The sequence below is a fragment of the Petromyzon marinus genome, chromosome 19, assembly GCF_048934315.1.
Source record: "Petromyzon marinus isolate PM22_M1 ecotype Great Lakes invasive population chromosome 19, UKy_Petmar_22M1.pri1.0, whole genome shotgun sequence".
In the NCBI taxonomy this organism is placed as follows: domain Eukaryota; kingdom Metazoa; phylum Chordata; class Hyperoartia; order Petromyzontiformes; family Petromyzontidae; genus Petromyzon; species Petromyzon marinus.
Window position 1 is genome coordinate 1,440,001 of NC_133685.1, and position 22,500 is coordinate 1,462,500.

Below are 22,500 nucleotides of genomic sequence, written 5' to 3' on the forward strand. Positions count from 1 at the left end.
GTGTCGAACGCCCGCTGGCAGGAGGTCACGGGGCAGACCCAGGTGCCACGGGTCGACTGACTGAGATGACTGGCTGATGCACCACCTGTGCCCCCTACTGTGCCAACCTGCTGTGCTTTAGCCACCCGGCGCTCCGCTCGCTGTTGTGAGCGTCGCTCCTCCGCCCTCCGTTGTTGTTGGAGGGCGACTGCCTCCAACTGCCCAGTAGCATCCTTCACGAGCCTCCTCCACAGAGGCCGATCTTGACACCGCTGGTACCAGTCATCGGCAAGTCCACTCAGCTCCACGTCCTCCTGTACCACATCACTCCATCTCTTCTCTAGCCCGTGCCGCGCCCGCTTAGCCCCCTCAATCCGGCCAAACAAAAGCTGTTTCGGCATGCGGTGGCTGGGCATGCGGGCTACATGACCCAGCCATCGCAGCCTTGCCTGCCGGAGGAGCTCACCGATGGGACCCTGCCCAGATCTTTCAAGGATTTGTGAGCTCCTCACACAATCCAGTCTGGTTAAACCCAGGATGGATCGTAGGCAGGTCAGCCTAAATGTTTCTAACCGGCGAAGATGTTCCATTAGGGGGGTCCACGTTTCGCAAGCGTAGAGAAGGGAGGGAATGACCGTGGCCGAGAAGACCTGAAGCTTAGTGCGGAGCGACAGACCAGGTAGCTTCCACACAGCGTTACGCAACCGATGAAAAGATATTGCCGCTCGACTGATTCGGAGTGAGACCTCTGCTGTTAAACTGGAGCCAGTCATAAGCACACTGCCCAGGTATGGGAAACTCTCCACTCTCTCCACAACTGCCCCATCACCGATTGGGAGTTGTGGGGGTGGAGTGTCCGATGGTACAAAATACCCAGGCAGGTGCTTAGTTTTGGTGGGGCTGATGGTAAGGCCCCACCTCTTAGTGGCACGCTCCAGTCTCAGCAGCAGCGTCTCCAACTCCTCCTCTGACTGAGCAGCTATTACCAAGTCATCAGCATACATAACGTGGTTGAGCAATAGGGAGCCATCCCTTGACCGCACCCGGGCATCGATTAGCCTCCCATTATATCTGTACCATATGGAGATTCCCCCGGTACAGCTATTGAAGGCTTCACGAACTACGTGGTCAAAATAGATGTTAAATAATGTGGGAGCCAGAGGACATCCCTGTCGCACCCCAAGGTGTACAGGGAATGGCTCTGACTCCCGGCCACGTAGTTTTACCCGGGCCCGCTCACCATCATGAAGGTCCTTAATGATCGTGAGCAGAGGGTCAGGTACTCCAAAAGCACGAAGAACGACCCAGAGCCCAGGCCTACTGATGGTATCATAGGCCTTGACCAGGTCAATAAAGCAGAGATGTAGGTCTTGTTGGAATTCCCTACACCTCTGCTGTAGCAGACGGACAGAAAATATGGCATCCGTGCAGGACCGCCCTTTCCTGAAACCGCATTGGGGCTCCGCAAGCCTCTCCTCAGCGTGCCTGGCAAGGCGATGCTGAATAATCCTTGCCAGGACCTTTCCCGGCACACTGAGGAGTGAGATGCCCCTGTAGTTGTTACAGTCTGTGCGGTCCCCCTTCTTAAAAAGGGGGACCACCAGGGCATCCTTCCAATCCTGCGGAACCCGTCCAGTGGTCCAGACTGTTGTTATGATGTCATATAGGGCAGTCTGTGCACAAACGCCACCCTCCCTCAGCATTTCGCTTGGGAGATCATCTCTGCCCGCTGCCTTTCCTGGTCTCAGACTCCGTATCGCCTTCAATACTTCCTCAGCAGATGGCACCTCAGCCAGCCACTCACAGGGGGTGACTTCATCCAATATTTGAGGCACCGCAGCCTCAGCAGGGTCATCCTCACTTTGTGCCACGATGTTTTCCTGGCTGTGGGATTTTCCCTCCCCCAGGACCTCACAGAAATGCTCAGCAAATCTGCGAACCTGTTCCTGGGGGTCGGAAATTGGATCACCGTTTTTTCCCCTAATGATGGTAATAGGTGTGGCGCTGCAGGTTACTTTTTTGATGGAGTTAAATAGCGATTTGTGATCACGGGCCACTGAGGCAGACTCCATCTCCTCAGCAACCCGCGACCACCACCCATCCTTGCAGCGCCTCACGGCTCTCCGAACCTCCGAGCGAAGGCTGCGGTAAGCCTCCTCATTCTCTGACGTGGGATTCTGTAGCCGATGACAGTGGGCCTGTCGCTTTTTCTCAACCATCCTGAACAACTCCTCTGTCATCCAGGGTGTCTGGGGAGGTCTGGACCGCGTACCCAAAGCAGCCATTGCAGCTGCATGAGTCACAGTCCTAAACCTCGCCCATTTACCCTCGACATCAGGAGGAGTCGGGGACGATGCCAATCCCAGCTGCAAGCGATGATGAAATTCTCGCTTGCAACTTTCATCAGATAACTGAGACCAGGCCACTTTAGGTTGGAATGGGGTCCTGGGTGTACACCCACCACCGGAGTGGAAGAATGGCAGGCGCATCTTACAGATGACTAGTCGATGGTCAGAGGGCAGATCAGCTCCACGGTAGGTCCTGGTGTCAAGGACATGGGCTCGCATTCGCTGGTCCGTCACTATGTAGTCCAGCAGATGTTCTTGCTTGGACCCGGCATGCATCCATGATGTTGTGTGGATGCGCCGATGCCGGAACAGCGTGTTGGTAATTACAAGCCCATGGGCTGCACAAAAATCTAGCAGCCTCCTACCGTTGTTATTGAGCTGATCTGGCCCATGCCCTCCAATCACTCACGCACTCACACACACACAGAGACACTCACACACAGAGACACACACACAGAGACACTCACACGCAGAGACACTCACACACACAGAGACACTCACACACAGAGATACTAACACACAGACGCACTCACACAGAGACACTCACACACAGAGACACACACACAGAGAAACTCACACACAGAGACACTCACACAGAGACACACAGAGACACTCACACAGAGACACACACAGAGACACATGCAGAGACTCACACACAGAGACACTCACACACAGAGACACTAACACAGAGACACTCACTCAGAGACACTCACTCAGAGACACTAACACACTAACACACAGAGACAATCACACACAGACACACTCACACAGACACACTCACACAGACACACTCACACAGAGACACTCACACAAAGACACTCACACACAGAGACACTCACACACAGAGACAAAGATAAAGACAAAGATCCCCCATATAGCCTTAACAGACTGTAGGGGCAAGTGCTGTTAGCGAGCACCTATGAAGGCCGGAACGGTACACGAGGGGGTGGGTGGACAGCACCACGCCCGACCGCCTTTGTCTCCCTAGTGGCAATGTTTACACACCGCACCAGGTACTCATTTGAGGCTGAGTCGACCTAGGGGAGGCCCGGGACCGGTTCAGATAATCGTCACTGGTGTTGGCCGTGAGCGGGATTCGAACCCGAGTCGCCAGGTTCATAGCGCAGCGCGCTAACCGCTACACTATCGCTCCCCACAGAGACACACACACAGAGACACACACAGAGACACACTCACACAGAGACACACTCACACAGAGACACACTCACACAGACACACACACACAGAGACACACACACACAGACACACACACAGAGACACACACACAGAGACACTCACACACAGAGACACACACACAGAGACACACACACACAGACACACACACAGACACACTCACACACACACAGAGACACACACACAGAGACATACACACAGAGACACACACACAGAGACACACACAGACACACTCACACACAGAGACACACACACAGAGACACACACACAGAGACACTCACACACAGAGACACACACACAGAGACACACACAAACAGACACACACACACACACAGAGACACTCACACACAGAGACTCACACACAGATACACTCACACACACACAGAGACACTCACACACAGAGACACTAACACACAGACGCACTCACACACAGATACACTAACACGCAGAGACACTAACACGCAGAGACACTCACACACAGAGACACACTCACACACAGAGACACACACACAGACACACACACACAGAGACACACACTCACACAGAGACACTCACACACAGACACTCACACACAGAGACACACACACAGAGACACTCACACACAGAGACACACACACAAACACACACACACAGACACACTCACACAGAGACACTCACACACAGAGACACTCACACACAGAGACACTCACACACAGAGACACTCACACACAGAGACACACTCACACACAGAGACACACACACACAGACACACACACAGAGACACACACTCACACAGAGACACTCAGACACAGAGACACACACACAGAGACACACACTCACACACAGACACTCACACACAGAGACACACACACAGAGACACTCACACACAGACACTCTCACACACAGAGACACACACAAAGACACTCACACACAGACACACACACAGAGACACTTACACACAGAGACACACACACACAGACACTCACACACAGAGACACTCACACACAGAGACACACACACAGAGACACACACACTAACACACAAACACTCACACACAGAGACACTCACACACAGAGACACACACAGACACACTCACACACTGAGACACTCACACACAGAGACACTCACACACAGAGACACACACACACAGACACACACACAGACACACTCACACACACTCACACACACACAGAGACACTCACACACAGAGACACTCACACACAGAGACACACACACACAGACACAACAACAACCGCCATTCGCCACTAAGTGGCGGTGACGTCACCACGACGCTTGTGCCAGGCTATGTGCACCCTGAGGCCACGTGAAGTGTCGAACGCCCGCTGGCAGGAGGTCACGGGGCAGACCCAGGTGCCACGGGTCGACTGACTGAGATGACTGGCTGATGCACCACCTGTGCCCCCTACTGTGCCAACCTGCTGTGCTTTAGACACCCGGCGCTCCGCTCGCTGTTGTGAGCGTCGCTCCTCCGCCCTCCGTTGTTGTTGGTGGGCGACTGCCTCCAACTGCCCAGTAGCATCCTTCACGAGCCTCCTCCACAGAGGCCGATCTTGACACCGCTGGTACCAGTCATCGGCAAGTCCACTCAGCTCCACGTCCTCCTGTACCACTATACTCCATCTCTTCTCTAGCCCGTGCCGCGCCCGCTTAGCCCCCTCAATCCGGCCAAACAAAAGCTGTTTCGGCATGCGGTGGCTGGGCATGCGGGCTACATGACCCAGCCATCGCAGCCTTGCCTGCCGGAGGAGCTCACCGATGGGACCCTGCCCAGATCTTTCAAGGATTTGTGAGCTCCTCACACAATCCAGTCTGGTTAAACCCAGGATGGATCGTAGGCAGGCCAGCCTAAATGTTTCTAACCGGCGAAGATGTTCCATTAGGGGGGTCCACATTTCGCAAGCGTAGAGAAGGGAGGGAATGACCGTGGCCGAGAAGACCTGAAGCTTAGTGCGGAGCGACAGACCAGGTAGCTTCCACACAGCGTTACGCAACCGATGAAAAGATATTGCCGCTCGACTGATTCGGAGTGAGACCTCTGCTGTTAAACTGGAGCCAGTCATAAGCACACTGCCCAGGTATGGGAAACTCTCCACTCTCTCCACAACTGCCCCATCACCGATTGGGAGTTGTGGGGGTGGAGTGTCCGATGGTACAAAATACCCAGGCAGGTGCTTAGTTTTGGTGGGGCTGATGGTAAGGCCCCACCTCTTAGTGGCACGCTCCAGTCTCAGCAGCAGCGTCTCCAACTCCTCTTCTGACTGAGCAGCTATTACCAAGTCATCAGCATACATAACGTGGTTGAGCAATAGGGAGCCATCCCTTGACCGCACCCGGGCATCGATTAGCCTCCCATTATATCTGTACCATATGGAGATTCCCCCGGTACAGCTATTATTTAACACAGACACACACACACAGAGACACACACAGAGACACACACACAGAGACACACACAAACAGACACACACACACACTCACACACAGAGACACTCACACACAGAGATACTCACACAGAGAGACACTCACACGCAGAGACACTCACACACACACACAGAGACACTCACACACAGAGACACTCACACACAGAGACACTAACACACAGACGCACTCACACACAGACGCACTCACACACAGACGCACTCACACACAGACACACTCACACAGAGACACTCACACACAGAGACACTCACACACAGAGACACACTCACATACAGAGACACACAAACACACAGAGACACACACACAGACACATAGACACTCACACACAGAGACACACACAGAGACACTCACACAGAGACACTCGCACAGATGCACACACAGAGACACACACAGAGACACTCACACAGAGAAACTCACACAGAGACACACAGAGACACTCACACACAGAGACACTCACACAGAGACACACGCAGAGACACGTGAAGAGACTCACACACAGAGAGACTCACACACAGAGACACTCACACACAGAGACACTCACACACAGAGACACTAACACACAGACACACTCACACACAGACACACTCACACACAGAGACACTAACACACAGAGACACTAACACACAAACACACTCACACAGAGACTCACACACAGAGACACTCACAAACAGAGACACACACACAGACACTAACACACAGACGCACTCACACACAGACACACTAACACACAGAGACACTCACACAGAGACACTCACACACAGAAACACTCACACACAGAGACACTCACACACAGATACACTAGCACACAGACACACTCACGCACAGAGACACACACAGAGTAACACACACAGAGACACTCACACACAGAGACACTCACACACAGAGACACTAACACACAGAGACACTCACACACAGAGACACTCACTCAGAGACACACACAAAGACACTCACACACAGAGACACTCACACACAGAGACACTAACACACAAACACTCACACACAGAGACACTCACACACAGAGACACACACAGACACACTCACACACAGAGACACTCACACACAGAGACACTCACACACAGAGACACACACACAGAGACACTCACACACAGAGACACTCACACACAGAGACACTCACACACACAGACACACACACAGAGACACTCACAGATATACTCACACATAGAGACACTCACACACAGAGACACACACACAGACACACTCACACACAGAGACACTCACACACAGAGACACTAACACACAGAGACACTCACACACAGAGACACTCACACACAGAGACACTCACACACAGAGACACTCACTCAGAGACACACACAAAGACACTCACACACAGAGACACTAACACACAGAGACACTCACACACAGAGAAACACACACAGAGACACTAACACACAGAAACACTCACACACAGAGACACTCACACACAGACACACTCACACACAGACACACTAACACAAATACACACTCACACACAGAGACACTCACACACAGAGACACTCACAGACAGAGACACTCACTCAGAGACACTAACACACAGACACACTCACACAGAGACACTCACAGACAGAGACACTCACTCAGAGACACACACACACACAGACACTCACACACAGACACTAACACACAGAGACACTCACACACAGAGACACTCACACACAGAGACACTCACTCAGAGACACTAACACACAGACGCACACACAGAGACACTCACACACAGACACTAACACACAGACACACACACACAGACACTCACACACAGACACACTCACACACAGACACACTCACACACAGAGACACTAACACACAGAGACACTAACACACAAACACACTCACACACAGAGATGCTCACACACAGAGACACCCACACAGAGACACTCACACACAGAGACACTCACACACAGAGACACTCACACACAGAGACACTCACACACACAGACACACACACAGAGACACTCACAGATATACTCACACATAGAGACACTCACACACAGAGACACACACACAGACACACTCACACACAGAGACACTAACACACAGAGACACTCACACACAGAGACACTCACACACAGAGACACTCACACACAGAGACACTCACTCAGAGACACACACAAAGACACTCACACACAGAGACACTAATACACAGAGACACTCACACACAGAGAAACACACACAGAGACACTAACACACAGACACACTCACACACAGAGACACTCACACACAGACACACTCACACACAGACACACTAACACAAATACACACTCACACACAGAGACACTCACACACAGAGACACTCACAGACAGAGACACTCACTCAGAGACACTAACACACAGACACACTCACACAGAGACACTCACAGACAGAGACACTCACTCAGAGACACACACACACACAGACACTCACACACAGACACTAACACACAGAGACACTCACACACAGAGACACTCACACACAGAGACACTCACTCAGAGACACTAACACACAGACACACACACAGAGACACTCACACACAGACACTAACACACAGACACACACACAGAGACACTCACACACAGACACACTCACACACAGACACACTCACACACAGAGACACTAACACACAGAGACACTAACACACAAACACACTCACACACAGAGATGCTCACACACAGAGACACCCACACAGAGACACGCACAGAGACACGCACAGAGACTCACACACAGAGACACTCACACACAGAGACTCACACACAGAGACACTCACACACAGAGACACACACACACAGACACTAACACACAGACGCACTCACACACAGACACACTAACACACAGAGACACTCACACACAGAAACACTCACACACACATACACTCACACAGAGACACACACAGAGACACGCACAGAGACTCACACACAGAGACACTCACACAGAGACTCACTTAGAGACACTAATACACAGACACACTCACACACAGAGACACTCACACACAGAGACACACACAGAGACACTCACACACAGACACACTAACACACAGACACACTCACACACAGAGACACTAACACACAGACACACTCACACACAGAGACACTCACACACAGAGATACTCACACACAGAGACACACTCACACACAGAGACACTCACACACAGAGACACTCGAAGCCACTCATTCACACACAGAGACACTCACACACAGAGACACTCGAAGCCACTCATTCACACACAGAGACACTCACACACAGAGACACTCACACACAGAGACACAACAACAACAACCGCCATTCGCCACTAAGTGGCGGTGACGTCACCACGACGCTTGTGCCAGGCTATGTGTACCGTGAGGCCACGTGAAGTGTCGAACGCCCGCTGGCAGGAGGTCACTGGGCAGACCCAGGTGCCACGGGTCGACTGACTGAGATGACTGGCTGATGCACCACCTGTGCCCCCTACTGTGCCAACCTGCTGTGCTTTAGCCACCCGGCGTTCCGCTCGTTGTTGTGAGCGTCGCTCCTCCGCCCTCCGTTGTTGTTGGAGGGCGACTGTCTCCAACTGCCCAGTAGCATCCTTCACGAGCCTCCTCCACAGAGGCCGATCTTGACACCGCTGGTACCAGTCATCGGCAAGTCCACTCAGCTCCACGTCCTCCTGTACCACATCACTCCATCTCTTCTCTACCCCGTGCCGCGCCCGCTTAGCCCCCTCAATCCGGCCAAACAAAAGCTGTTTCGGCATGCGGTGGCTGGGCATGCGGGCTACATGACCCAGCTATCGCAGCCTTGCCTGCCGGAGGAGCTCACCGATGGGACCCTGCCCAGATCTTTCAAGGATTTGTGAGCTCCTCACACAATCCAGTCTGGTTAAACCCAGGATGGATCGTAGGCAGGCCAGCCTAAATGTTTCTAACCGGCGAAGATGTTCCACCAGGGGGGTCCACGTTTCGCAAGCGTAGAGAAGGGAGGGAATGACCGTGGCCGAGAAGACCTGAAGCTTAGTGCGGAGCGACAGACCAGGTAGCTGCCACACAGCGTTACGCAACCGATGAAAAGATATTGCCGCTCGACTGATTCGGAGTGAGACCTCTGCTGTTAAACTGGAGCCAGTCATAAGCACACTGCCCAGGTATGGGAAACTCTCCACTCTCTCCACAACTGCCCCATCACCGATTGGGAGTTGTGGGGGTGGAGTGTCCGATGGTACAAAATACCCAGGCAGGTGCTTAGTTTTGGTGGGGCTGATGGTAAGGCCCCACCTCTTAGTGGCACGCTCCAGTCTCAGCAGCAGCGTCTCCAACTCCTCCTCTGACTGAGCAGCTATTACCAAATAATCAGCATACATAACGTGGTTGAGCAATAGGGAGCCATCCCTTGACCGCACCCGGGCATCGATTAGCCTCCCATTATATCTGTACCATATGGAGATTCCCCCGGTACAGCTATTGAAGGCTTCACGAACCACGTGGTCAAAATAGATGTTAAATAATGTGGGAGCCAGAGGACATCCCTGTCACACCCCAAGGTGTACAGGGAATGGCTCTGACTCCCGGCCACATAGTTTTACCCGGGCCCGCTCACCATCATGAAGGTCCTTAATGATCGTGAGCAGAGGGTCAGGTACTCCACAAAGACACACACAGAGACACTCACACACAGAGACACTCACACACAGAGACACACACAGAGACACTCACACACAGAGACACTCGAAGCCACTCACTCATTCACACACAGAGACACTCACACACAGAGACACTCACTCAGAGACACACACAGAGACACTCACACACAGACACACTCACACACAGAGACACTAACAAACTCACACACAGAGACACTAACACACAGACACACTCACACACACAGACACTCACACACAGAGACACTCACACACAGAGACACTCACACACAGAGACACACACACAGACACACACAAAGACACACACAGAGACACTCACACACAGAGACACTCACACACAGAGACACACACACAGAGACACACACAAAGACACACACAGAGACACTCACACAGAGACACTCACACACAGAGACACTCACACAGAGACACAGAGACACACACAGAGACACTCACACACAGAGACACTGGAATCCACTCACTCATTCACACACAGAGACACTCACACACAGAGACACTCACTCAGAGACACACACAAAGGCACACACAGATACACTAACACACAGACACACTCACTCAGAGACACACACAAAGACACTCACACACAGAGACACTCACTCAGAGACACACACAAAGACACTCACACACAGAGACACTCACACACAGAGACACTCACTCAGAGACACACACAAAGACACACTCACACACAGAGACACTCACACAGAGACACTCACATACAGACACACTCACTCATTCACACACTCACCCTCTCCCTGCTCATCACGCTTCCCCCTCATCTGCCTTCCCCCTCCTCATCCTCCACCCCTGCGACTGATGATGTCTCCGACCGGGAATCGAACCCAAGTCGACGGTTCCGTTCGAGGAGTAAGCAAAGGACTGGACCACTGCTCCCCATGTACACAACAGCAGCAGCAGCCACTCAAAACTAAACAGCATGGAACCCACTTGTGGCAGGCTAGGTGCACTTCGAGGCCTGCTGGCAGGAGGTCACAGGCCACAGCGATGTTATTCTTGGTGACCGTGAGATGCATTCGGCCAAAATCTCGACGGTGTCAACACGCTGTGATTTCGATAAAATTGACAAAGATCTCCCGTGTTGCCTTCAACTCGCTGTTTGGGGCAAGTGCTGTTAGCCAGCACCTATGAAAGCCGACACGGCACAAGAGGGGGTCGATGGCCGGTACCACGCCCGGCCGCCTTTGTCTCCCCAGTGGCGATGTTTACACATAGCACCAGGTACTGATTTGAGGTTGAGTCGATCTAGTGGAGGCCCAGGACCGGTTCAGATAATCGTCACCGGTTTTGGCCGTGAGTGCGAATCGAACTCGGGTCGCCGGATTCAGAGCGCAGCATAGCGCTAACCACTACACTACCGCTCCCCACTCGAGATCTCTCTCTCTCTCTCTCGCACTCGCAGGTTCACATCTCCTCCTATCCGCCCCACCAGCAACAGCCACAGTGGGGGGCGACAATGGCACGAGCGTGGAGGGGCTGCACAGATCTCTGGTGTGTGTTGTGTTCCACAGATCTCTGGTGTGTGTTGTGTTCCACAGATCTCTGGTGCGTGTTGTGTTCCACAGATCTCTGGTGTGTGTTGTGTTCCACAGATCTCAGGTGTGTGTTGTGTTCCACAGATCTCTGGTGTGTGTTGTGTTCCACAGATCTCCGATGTGTGTTGTGTTCCACAGATCTCTGGTGTGTGTTGTGTTCCACAGATCTCTAGTGTGTGTTGTGTTCCACAGATCTCTGGTGTGTGTTGTGTTCCACAGATCTCTGGTGTGTATTGTGTTCCACAGATCTCCGGTGTGTGTTGTGTTCCACAGATCTCTGGTGTGTGTTGTGCTCCACAGATCTCTGGTGTGTGTTGTGTTCCACAGATCTCTGGTGTGTGTTGTGTTCCACAGATCTCTGGTGTGTCTTGTGTTCCACAGATCTCTGGTGTGTTGTGTTCCACAGATCTCTGGTGTGTGTTGTGTTCCACAGATCTCCGGTGCGTGTTGTGTTCCACAGATCTCTGGTGTGTGTTGTGTTCCACAGATCTCTGGTGCGTGTTGTGTTCCACAGATCTCTGGTGTGTGTTGTGTTCCACAGATCTCTGGTGTGTATTGTGTTCCACAGATCTCTGGTGTGTGTTGTGTTCCACAGATCTCTGGTGTGTGTTGTGTTCCACAGATCTACGGTGTGTGTTGTGTTCCACAGATCTCTGGTGTGTGTTGTGTTCCACAGATCTCTGGTGTGTGTTGTGTTCCACAGATCTCCGGTGCGTGTTGTGTTCCACAGATCTCTGGTGTGTGTTGTGTTCCACAGATCTCCCGTGTGTGTTGTGTTCCACAGATCTCTGGTGTGTGTTGTGTTCCACAGATCTCTGGTGTGTGTTTTGTTCCACAGATCTCTGGTGTGTGTTGTGTTCTACAGATCTCTGGTGTGTGTTGTGTTCCACAGATCTACGGTGTGTGTTGTGTTCCACAGATCTCTGGTGTGTGTTGTGTTCCACAGATCTCTGGTGTGTGTTGTGTTCCACAGATCTCCGGTGTGTGTTGTGTTCCACAGATCTACGGTGTGTGTTGTGTTCCACAGATCTCTGGTGTGTGTTGTGTTCCAAGGATCTCTGGTGTGTGTTGTGTTCCACAGATCTCCGGTGTGTGTTGTGTTCCACAGATCTCTGGTGTGTGTTGTGTTCCACAGATCTCCGGTGTGTGTTGTGTTCCACAGATCTCTGGTGTGTGTTGTGCTCCACAGATCTCTGGTGTGTGTTGTGTTCCACAGATCTCTGGTGTGTGTTGTGTTCCACAGATCTCTGGTGTGTCTTGTGTTCCACAGATCTCTGGTGTGTTGTGTTCCACAGATCTCTGGTGTGTGTTGTGTTCCACAGATCTCTGGTGTGTGTTGTGTTCCACAGATCTCTGGTGTGTGTTGTGTTCCACAGATCTCTGGTGTGTGTTGTGTTCCACAGATCTCTGGTGTGTGTTGTGTTCCACAGATCTCTGGTGCGTGTTGTGTTCCACAGATCTCTGGTGTGTGTTGTGTTCCACAGATCTCAGGTGTGTGTTGTGTTCCACAGATCTCTGGTGTGTGTTGTGTTCCACAGATCTCCGATGTGTGTTGTGTTCCACAGATCTCTGGTGTGTGTTGTGTTCCACAGATCTCTAGTGTGTGTTGTGTTCCACAGATCTCTGGTGTGTGTTGTGTTCCACAGATCTCTGGTGTGTATTGTGTTCCACAGATCTCCGGTGTGTGTTGTGTTCCACAGATCTCTGGTGTGTGTTGTGCTCCACAGATCTCTGGTGTGTGTTGTGTTCCACAGATCTCTGGTGTGTGTTGTGTTCCACAGATCTCTGGTGTGTCTTGTGTTCCACAGATCTCTGGTGTGTTGTGTTCCACAGATCTCTGGTGTGTGTTGTGTTCCACAGATCTCCGGTGCGTGTTGTGTTCCACAGATCTCTGGTGTGTGTTGTGTTCCACAGATCTCTGGTGCGTGTTGTGTTCCACAGATCTCTGGTGTGTGTTGTGTTCCACAGATCTCTGGTGTGTATTGTGTTCCACAGATCTCTGGTGTGTGTTGTGTTCCACAGATCTCTGGTGTGTGTTGTGTTCCACAGATCTACGGTGTGTGTTGTGTTCCACAGATCTCTGGTGTGTGTTGTGTTCCACAGATCTCTGGTGTGTGTTGTGTTCCACAGATCTCCGGTGCGTGTTGTGTTCCACAGATCTCTGGTGTGTGTTGTGTTCCACAGATCTCCCGTGTGTGTTGTGTTCCACAGATCTCTGGTGTGTGTTGTGTTCCACAGATCTCTGGTGTGTGTTTTGTTCCACAGATCTCTGGTGTGTGTTGTGTTCTACAGATCTCTGGTGTGTGTTGTGTTCCACAGATCTACGGTGTGTGTTGTGTTCCACAGATCTCTGGTGTGTGTTGTGTTCCACAGATCTCCGGTGTGTGTTGTGTTCCACAGATCTACGGTGTGTGTTGTGTTCCACAGATCTCTGGTGTGTGTTGTGTTCCAAGGATCTCTGGTGTGTGTTGTGTTCCACAGATCTCCGGTGTGTGTTGTGTTCCACAGATCTCTGGTGTGTGTTGTGTTCCACAGATCTCCGGTGTGTGTTGTGTTCCACAGATCTCTGGTGTGTGTTGTGCTCCACAGATCTCTGGTGTGTGTTGTGTTCCACAGATCTCTGGTGTGTGTTGTGTTCCACAGATCTCTGGTGTGTCTTGTGTTCCACAGATCTCTGGTGTGTTGTGTTCCACAGATCTCTGGTGTGTTGTGTTCCACAGATCTCTGGTGTGTGTTGTGTTCCACAGATCTCTGGTGTGTGTTGTGTTCCACAGATCTCTGGTGTGTGTTGTGTTCCACAGATCTCTGGTGTGTGTTGTGTTCCACAGATCTCTGGTGTGTGTTGTGTTCCACAGATCTCTGGTGTGTGTTGTGTTCTACAGATCTCTGGTGAGTGTTGTGTTCCACAGATCTCTGGTGTGTGTTGTGTTCCACAGATCTCTGGTGTGTGTTGTGTTCTACAGATCTCTGGTGAGTGTTGTGTTCCACAGATCTCTGGTGTGTGTTGTGTTCCACAGATCTCTGGTGTGTGTTGTGCTCCACAGATCTCTGGTGTGTGTTGTGTTCCACAGATCTCTGGTGTGTGTTGTGTTCCACAGATCTCTGGTGTGTGTTGTGCTCCACAGATCTCTGGTGTGTGTTGTGTTCCACAGATCTCTGGTGTGTGTTGTGTTCCACAGATCTCTGGTGTGTGTTGTGTTCCACAGATCTCTTGTGTGTGTTGTGTTCCACAGATCTACGGTGTGTATTGTGTTCTACAGATCTCTGGTGTGTGTTGTGTTCCACAGATCTCTGGTGCGTGTTCTGTTCTACAGATCTCTGGTGTGTGTTGTGTTCCACAGATCTCTGGTGTGTGTTCTGTTCCACAGATCTACGGTGTGTGTTGTGTTCCACAGATCTCCGGTGTGTGTTGTGTTGTTGTTGCCGCACGTGCTGGCGGCTTCGTCGGGAAATGATTCAGCTCCCGACACGTGGCCGGGAGGTGGTGGCTACATCCCACGTGGCTGCCTGTAATTCAGCACTGTGGAAGCAGCGGCATTGAGGGTTGGTGGCTCATCACACGCTTCTTGCCAAACTCCTCCCCGTGGGCGTCAAGCGGGAGGCCGTACTTCTGGTTCTCCTGGCGAATGCGGTAAAGCAACTGTACGGGGATAGGGTGTTGCCCCCTTGCACGAGGCGTGGGGTTTTTTTCCAGGTGCTCCCACGTGCAGTATAAACTCGTCGTTAATTGGCTGAACACAGCTTAAAATAAATAAATAAAAATCCAATGCAGCAGCAGGAACCTCCTGAAAGAGTCACACGACTCAGCGTGGCTCTCCTAGAATGTTTTATATCATTATTTATGATTGCGAGTCGTGACCCATCCATCATATATTCATGGTCACACCGGCACCCCACCGTCGCACACCCTAGCTCCTCGAAGACAAAGATCCCTCGTGTAGCCTTAACAGACTGTTGGGGCAAGTGCTGTTAGCGAGCACCTATGAAGGCCAAAAAGGCACACGAAGGGGTGGGTGGCCAACACCACACCCAGCCGCCTTTGTCTCCCTAGTGGCGATGTTTGCACATCGCACCGGCCGAGTCGACTTAGGGGAGGCCCTGGACCGGTTCAGATAATCGTCACCGATGTTGGCCACGAGCGGGAATTGAACTCGGGAAATCGGGCTCGTAGCGCAGAGCACTAACCACTACACTACCGTTCCCCCACCCACCCACCACCCCCACAACCCCTCCACACCCCCTCCACACCCCCCCACACACCCCCCCACCCCAGCTCCACCGCTCACCCTCGCGGCCCGCGAAGCTCTGCGCCTCCTCCTCCTCCTCGTCCCCCTCGGCGGCCGCGTCCTTCCCCTTCTCGCGGCGCCGGTGGTGGCGGTGCCCGCGCCGGTGGTGGCGCCGGTGGCTGCGGTGGCCCAGCGGCACGTGGACCCCCACGTAGATGGCGCGGTGGGCTGCTCGCGCGCGCGCGCCCAGCACAACAACAACAAACAACAACAACAAAGGTCCCCCGTGTAGCCTTTTAATGGAATGCTGGGGGGGGGGGGGGGAGCGGGCAAGTGCTGTGAGCGAATTTACCGATTTTAAGGCCGGCACGCCGCACACACTCATTCACTTACGGACCGCACATGCACTGCAATGCCTCCGGATATTTACGTGAAATTCGTGTGCAAAAAAATAAATATTTTTTTAGTTTTTAAATAAATATCCACCTACATATGTAGAACTTCTTTTGCACCGTACGTAGCCAACCGTGCTAATCGGAGGTGCGGGGAAAAGACAACAAACTAAACACAAAAAGCAGCACTTAAAGAAATTAGTTTTCAATTTAAACGAGCAGCTCGCATGTCCTTTGCACGTGACCATCCTTCCATCATTTCCTCCCTCCCATCAGCCAGCCAGCAAAACTTTTTTCTGCCATTACAGTATGATGCATTTCTTATTTCTTCTTCTAAATATCGCCTACCCCAAGTTTTGTCCGAATCGTGCGATGTGCGTCGTGCCCCTGAGATGAAATATCCGATCAGTGCCACCTATCGTGTTAGAGAACGGTCCACGGAAGCGGATATCCCAGAGTTACTTCTCAGATCTCTCTTTAAATTCACCTCTGGTCCACACACGATAGAGGGCAGCATCTTCCCACCCGCTCCGCCATATGAGAGTATTGCTCGTCGCTTGACATCAAACCAACATTGTAATTCCTATAAGTGAAGTTAATCCAAATGAAGTGCAGAGCTTAATTTAACGGTTGAATTTGTGCAGTCTATTGGAACCAGGCTGAAGCCATTAACTGCACTCGAGAAGCCCCGGTTTAATGCCAGGCAGTGGCTGAAACCAGGGGCGGAGTCACGGGGGGGGGGGGGGCTGGGGGGGGGCTGGGGTGAGGGCTGGGGGGGGCTGGGGGGGGGCTTTGCCCCCTCTGAAATTTTGGGAAAGTCGGTAATCGGGATGACCGGATATCTGGCTGCTGCAAAATGCTGCAGGCTGTCACCTTGTGCTGCCACCTCGTGTGCTACCACCTTGTGTGCTGCCCTGCAGGCTGCCACCTTGTGCTGCCACCTCGTGTGCTACCACCTTGTGTGCTGCCCTGCAGGCTGCCACCTTGTGCTGCCCTACAGGCTGCCACCTTGTGTGCTGCCCTGCAGGCTGCCACCTTGTGTGCTGCCCTGCAGGCTGCCACCTTGTGCTGCCACCTCGTGCTGCCCTGCAGGCTGCCACCTCGTGCTACCACCTTGTGTGCTGCCCTGCAGGCTGCCACCTTGTGTGCTGCCCTGCAGGCTGCCACCTTGTGCTGCCACCTCGTGCTGCCCTGCAGGCTGCCACCTCGTGCTACCACCTTGTGTGCTGCCCTGCAGGCTGCCACCTTGTGCTGCCCTGCAGGCTGCTTGAGCGGCAGCCTTTCGAACTTATCGAACTTATTAGCCACATCAGCGGCTCCGACCTATTAATAAACTCCGCGTTCAAATCCAATAAAATTTGTTTTATACATTTGTGGCGCCCATTGGAAAACATTAAACACACTGAGATATCTCAGAATATTGAAGTCAGCCCTCCCCCCCAAAGTCAAAATCCTGGCTCCGCCCCTGGCTGAAACCCGGGATTCGAACTCAGCGACTCAGCGTTGCTGGCTCGGCGTGGAGCCGACGGCAACCCCGAACCCCGCCACGTGGCGCTCCCCAGGCTCCAGCCCAGCAGAGGGAGCACGCGTACCGCGCTCACGGCAAGCACAAAGACTCCCCAGCGGAGCCCTGGCAGACCGTTGCGAAGCGTGCTGTGAGCAAGTGCTGTTAGCGAGTAGCACCTATGAAGGCCGGCACGGTTACACGAGGGGGTGGGTGGCCAGCACCACACCCGACCGCCTTTGTTTCCCCAGTGGCGACGTTTTTACCCACAGCACTAGGTACTCGTTTGAGGCTGAGTCGACCTAGGCGGCGTAACGGACGCAGCCATCTCACTGAGAGATGGCGTGCCGTGACTAGGGGCCGTCCATAAATGACGTCACGCACCTGGGGGGGGGGGGGAGGGGTCAGATATTTGTGACGATGTGTGACGAGGGGGGGGAGGTCAAAAATCGTCCAAAATCGCGTGACGTCATTTATGGACGGCCCCGTACCCACACTTGCAACTCCCGCGTGGGGGAATCGGAGACCTGTGGGTTGTCAGTCTGCTGGTGCGCCACGCGTTAGCCCGCCGTGTGCGGAGTGCTGGCTACAGCACACCCGGAGATGAAAACAAACACGGCCATCGCCCCCGCACTCCCACCCGTCGCCCCCCCCCCCACCCATCGCCCCCCCACCCATCGCCCCCCACCCACCAATCGCCCCCCACCAACCCATCGCCCCCCACCCACCCATCGCCCACCCCACCCACCCATCGCCCAGCCGCCACTCTCCCTGCCGGGCAGCAGACGGGACCCTCAGTACCCCTGGGCTGCATGGCCATTAACAACATGGACAGAGTCAATGAGCGTGGAGGCATTGGTGCTCATCTCCCGTTTGCAGCCCTGCTGAGCCAGTGGTGGAAATTGGACATTCCTATGGCGGGGGTGAGCCTGCTAGACATCTGTGAAAAAGAGCATTTTAGCTCGTCGGATTCTCTCCAGTTAAAAATACATATTCTGATTCTGACTATAGCCCAGTCACTGCTGATATCCCCACTGAGTGCCAGTCGAATTGTAGTTGTATCGACCCGGGAGGAATGATGGGCTGAGTCACCCCCCCCCCCCCATACCCGCTGCCCCCCCCCCCGCACCGCTGCATCGAGTGGCGGCGCTAAACGTCCCCGGCAAGTCGAGCCCTCGTGGTGTGGGGGGTCGTGAGTGCGTTGCTGCCGCACGACCGCACAGAATAATTTCTCTCTCTTTGTAGTTGTGGGGCCAGGGGCGGTTGGGGCGGGGGTGGGATGGGGGGTCTGAAAAGGCAACCAAATTAACAGTGGCCGTGTGAGAGGTGGCGACATTCAGCCGAGTCACCGCGGGCTGGGTGGGGGTGAGGGCGCGAGTCGCTTTCGCCGGGTAACCAAACGTCGGGCCTCGAGCTCGGGGGGAGTCGCCCGGTGCCCAAGGGCGCTCGATATTTGCGGGGCATCAACGCGCGGCGCGGGGTCGCTCGAAAGGTCAACGGGGCCGGCGCCTCTGCGGGTGCGGCCGCTCCGAGCCCCGGCGAACCGACGATTGAAAAATAATGCACCCATTGTGAATGACGACGACAACAAACAACGATAACAAACAGAATAAATAATGAGAGAGAAAGAGAGAGAGAGACAGAGAGCAGGCGATCAGGTGGTTGTTTCCTGTCTCATTCTGCAATGCTGTTCTGATTGTCCTATTGGCAATCCAGGTCACTCTTGCAAATGAGACTCTATCCGGGTCTCTCGCGAGTTATCACCGAGGGTTTAAACACAAATATTAACTTACACGAAGAATCCATTTGGAACTCTCACGGAGTAGTGCAACCCTCGGTGTCAGAGGTTCTCTTGCGAGTGCCCCCTGGCGCTCGCAAGAGAGAGAGAGAGAGGGGGCAGCGCATCGCTACTTCTTGAGCAGAGTCGTGTCCCTTGGCATGGCAGTCACTCTGGCATGCGACTTTTAATTCCCAGAGCTGGAATGTCGCCAAATTAAGCGCAGAGCCAAGTGTAACGCGACGCTTTTGTTTGCGGTGTAGTCATTGGTGACCAGGCTGGAGACCACCAGCTCACTACTCCTGAGAACGCCCCCCACCCCTCCCCGAGTTAAACCACAAGCGGCTGGCTACCTGGGTTCGAACCCAAACCTTCGCAGCTTCGGCGCTCCGATCCTCTGAGCCACCCGGCCTCCTTCCGGCCACACAGCATCAGAACAAGTTTGAACATTTTCTGGCAATGAAGCGGGAGGCGTTAAGATGTTCAAACACCAAATAGATACATTTTGCAAGGCATCACGTCTGCATTAACCACGCACAGTGCTTGTGGCAAAACCATTGCGAACAACCGTGCTCCGATATTAATGTATCCACTGTGATTGGCCTCAGCTCCCATAGACACACAAGGCCAGTTGGGATGAAATGAGCCGAGCCTATTAAGTCAACCTGTCCAGGAATGATCGCCACAAATCAAACATCACGACGAGAGAGAGAGAGAGAGGGCGGTCGAACCAAGACTCGGAACTATCGGGAGTCGGTTTAAAGTGCAAACGGCGGCAATGGACAACGTCAATCGGCGTTCTCACTCCCCCAAAAGGTATCCCACTCTGATGAAATGACCCTAATCAGATTTGACCGTCGCTATATCATTGGCTTTGTTCAAACAAATCTCACTTTTCGCAATCATGAGCGTTAACACCAGTGAACTATTTAATAATGTGTAATGAAAAAAAACCTGGGAAAAAATGTAGCTTTACTCGCCATCGGCATGATTGTCACATTCTCATATATCGTAGATTTGTACGATAATCGGGAATTCAGCGGCTTATGAGCTTGCGCACTTAAACCGCTGGCCAAAATGAGAATAAGAAGGTTTATTATTTATGAACGTTGACGCAAAATTGATTCATATTCAACGTAAAATTGTTTCTCTCTCTCGCGAGCGCGCCGTGGCCTAATCTCCTTTTAATTATGTAAATTCCACAAGTGACCTTTTGTGACCTTATTTACGTGAACCCATTCCCTAATCACGCGCGAGCCGAGTCTCTGGATGACCCCAAGGGACCCCAATCTTGGCACTGCCGAGCTGTCTCCGGCGGGTTCCAGGTAGGGTAAAGGCGCAGCCCTGCAATTGCCCGTTCGTGTCACTGCCGGCAGAAAGGGGCCCGTGAAAGGGGTTTTATCCAGTTTCTTACCACGTGTGCAAAGAAAACACTCCTTAGCGTTTGAGGACATGAGCACAGCCAACACATTCGTCAATAACACTGTGGCCTTAAAGTAAAAAAAGTATTTACTATGTGACGTTTCTGGCAATGCACCTTCTTCATAGCTATGCACTGTATGGCAAGAGTCATACCGTAGTCGTGCTTATAAACGTGCAACTCTTATAAATTGCCACGAGTGCACAGTTTTCGTGCATTGTAAGCTCGATTAAACAGTTCTGTAGCAAACAAGACGACTAGAGTGTGTAACTCTTCCTTATCCGTTATGCTTATCTTGTGTTTATTAATAATCTCTCTGTGGTGATGTCTTTGCCACATTCACACTCGACACATCAGCTGGAGCGCTTCACGTCTGCCTATCACTCCGTTGTCAGTGATGGAATCGGGAATACTTTTGATTTGCGTAAAAATTTGACAAATGCGGCAACACCGCACGAACCATCCCCTTAATGTTGTGTTTAACTATAATTATGTATCACCACGTTAATTCCCGATTGTGCTGTCGGCATTCCATTCTGAGCTCTCGCAGAGGATTATTCACTGTTCTTGTTAGAGGGTGGCCCACGGAATCGGACATCACAGAACCACCGCTGAGATATCTTCAAGTCGCGGTGCGCCAGTTGAAGCAATGGGGTGCCGCCCTCTGTTTACACCCAGCGGTAGCAATGGTAACACCGTGGCGAGCCGATAGGTGGGGTAAAGCGTGGGTAACTCCCACCGCTTCCAAGACGCACTAGCCAGGGTGGAAGAGCAGGCCAAATGCCCTCTGGGCTGAGACCTTTCCCGCTGGCAGTGGCACGAGTGAGCAATTGCAGGGCTGCGCCTTTACCCGTTGTTTTGAACGCCTGTCAATTGCGCCGTTTGAGATCTTGACATTCGTTCGAACGGCACCTTGTGACGATAACGCGAGCGGAATGGATGGCACGCTATGCAAGTCGCCTTCATCATCAGCAGCAGCAGCAGCGGCGGCGGCAATGGCAGTGTCGGGAAGCCGCTTAGCCCGACAC

The 22,500-nt window shown here is 52.7% G+C and overlaps 1 protein-coding gene across 1 annotated transcript in view; it reads right to left on the reverse strand.

Moving 5' to 3' along the window:
• The window catches only part of LOC116943952 (electroneutral sodium bicarbonate exchanger 1-like), a 128,579-nt gene that overhangs the window by 54,664 nt on the left and 51,415 nt on the right, over nucleotides 1-22,500 (reverse strand). Inside the window, 1 exon segment of the mRNA XM_032957325.2 lies at nucleotides 16,440-16,607. Within this exon segment, the coding sequence (XP_032813216.2) occupies nucleotides 16,440-16,607 (168 nt within the window).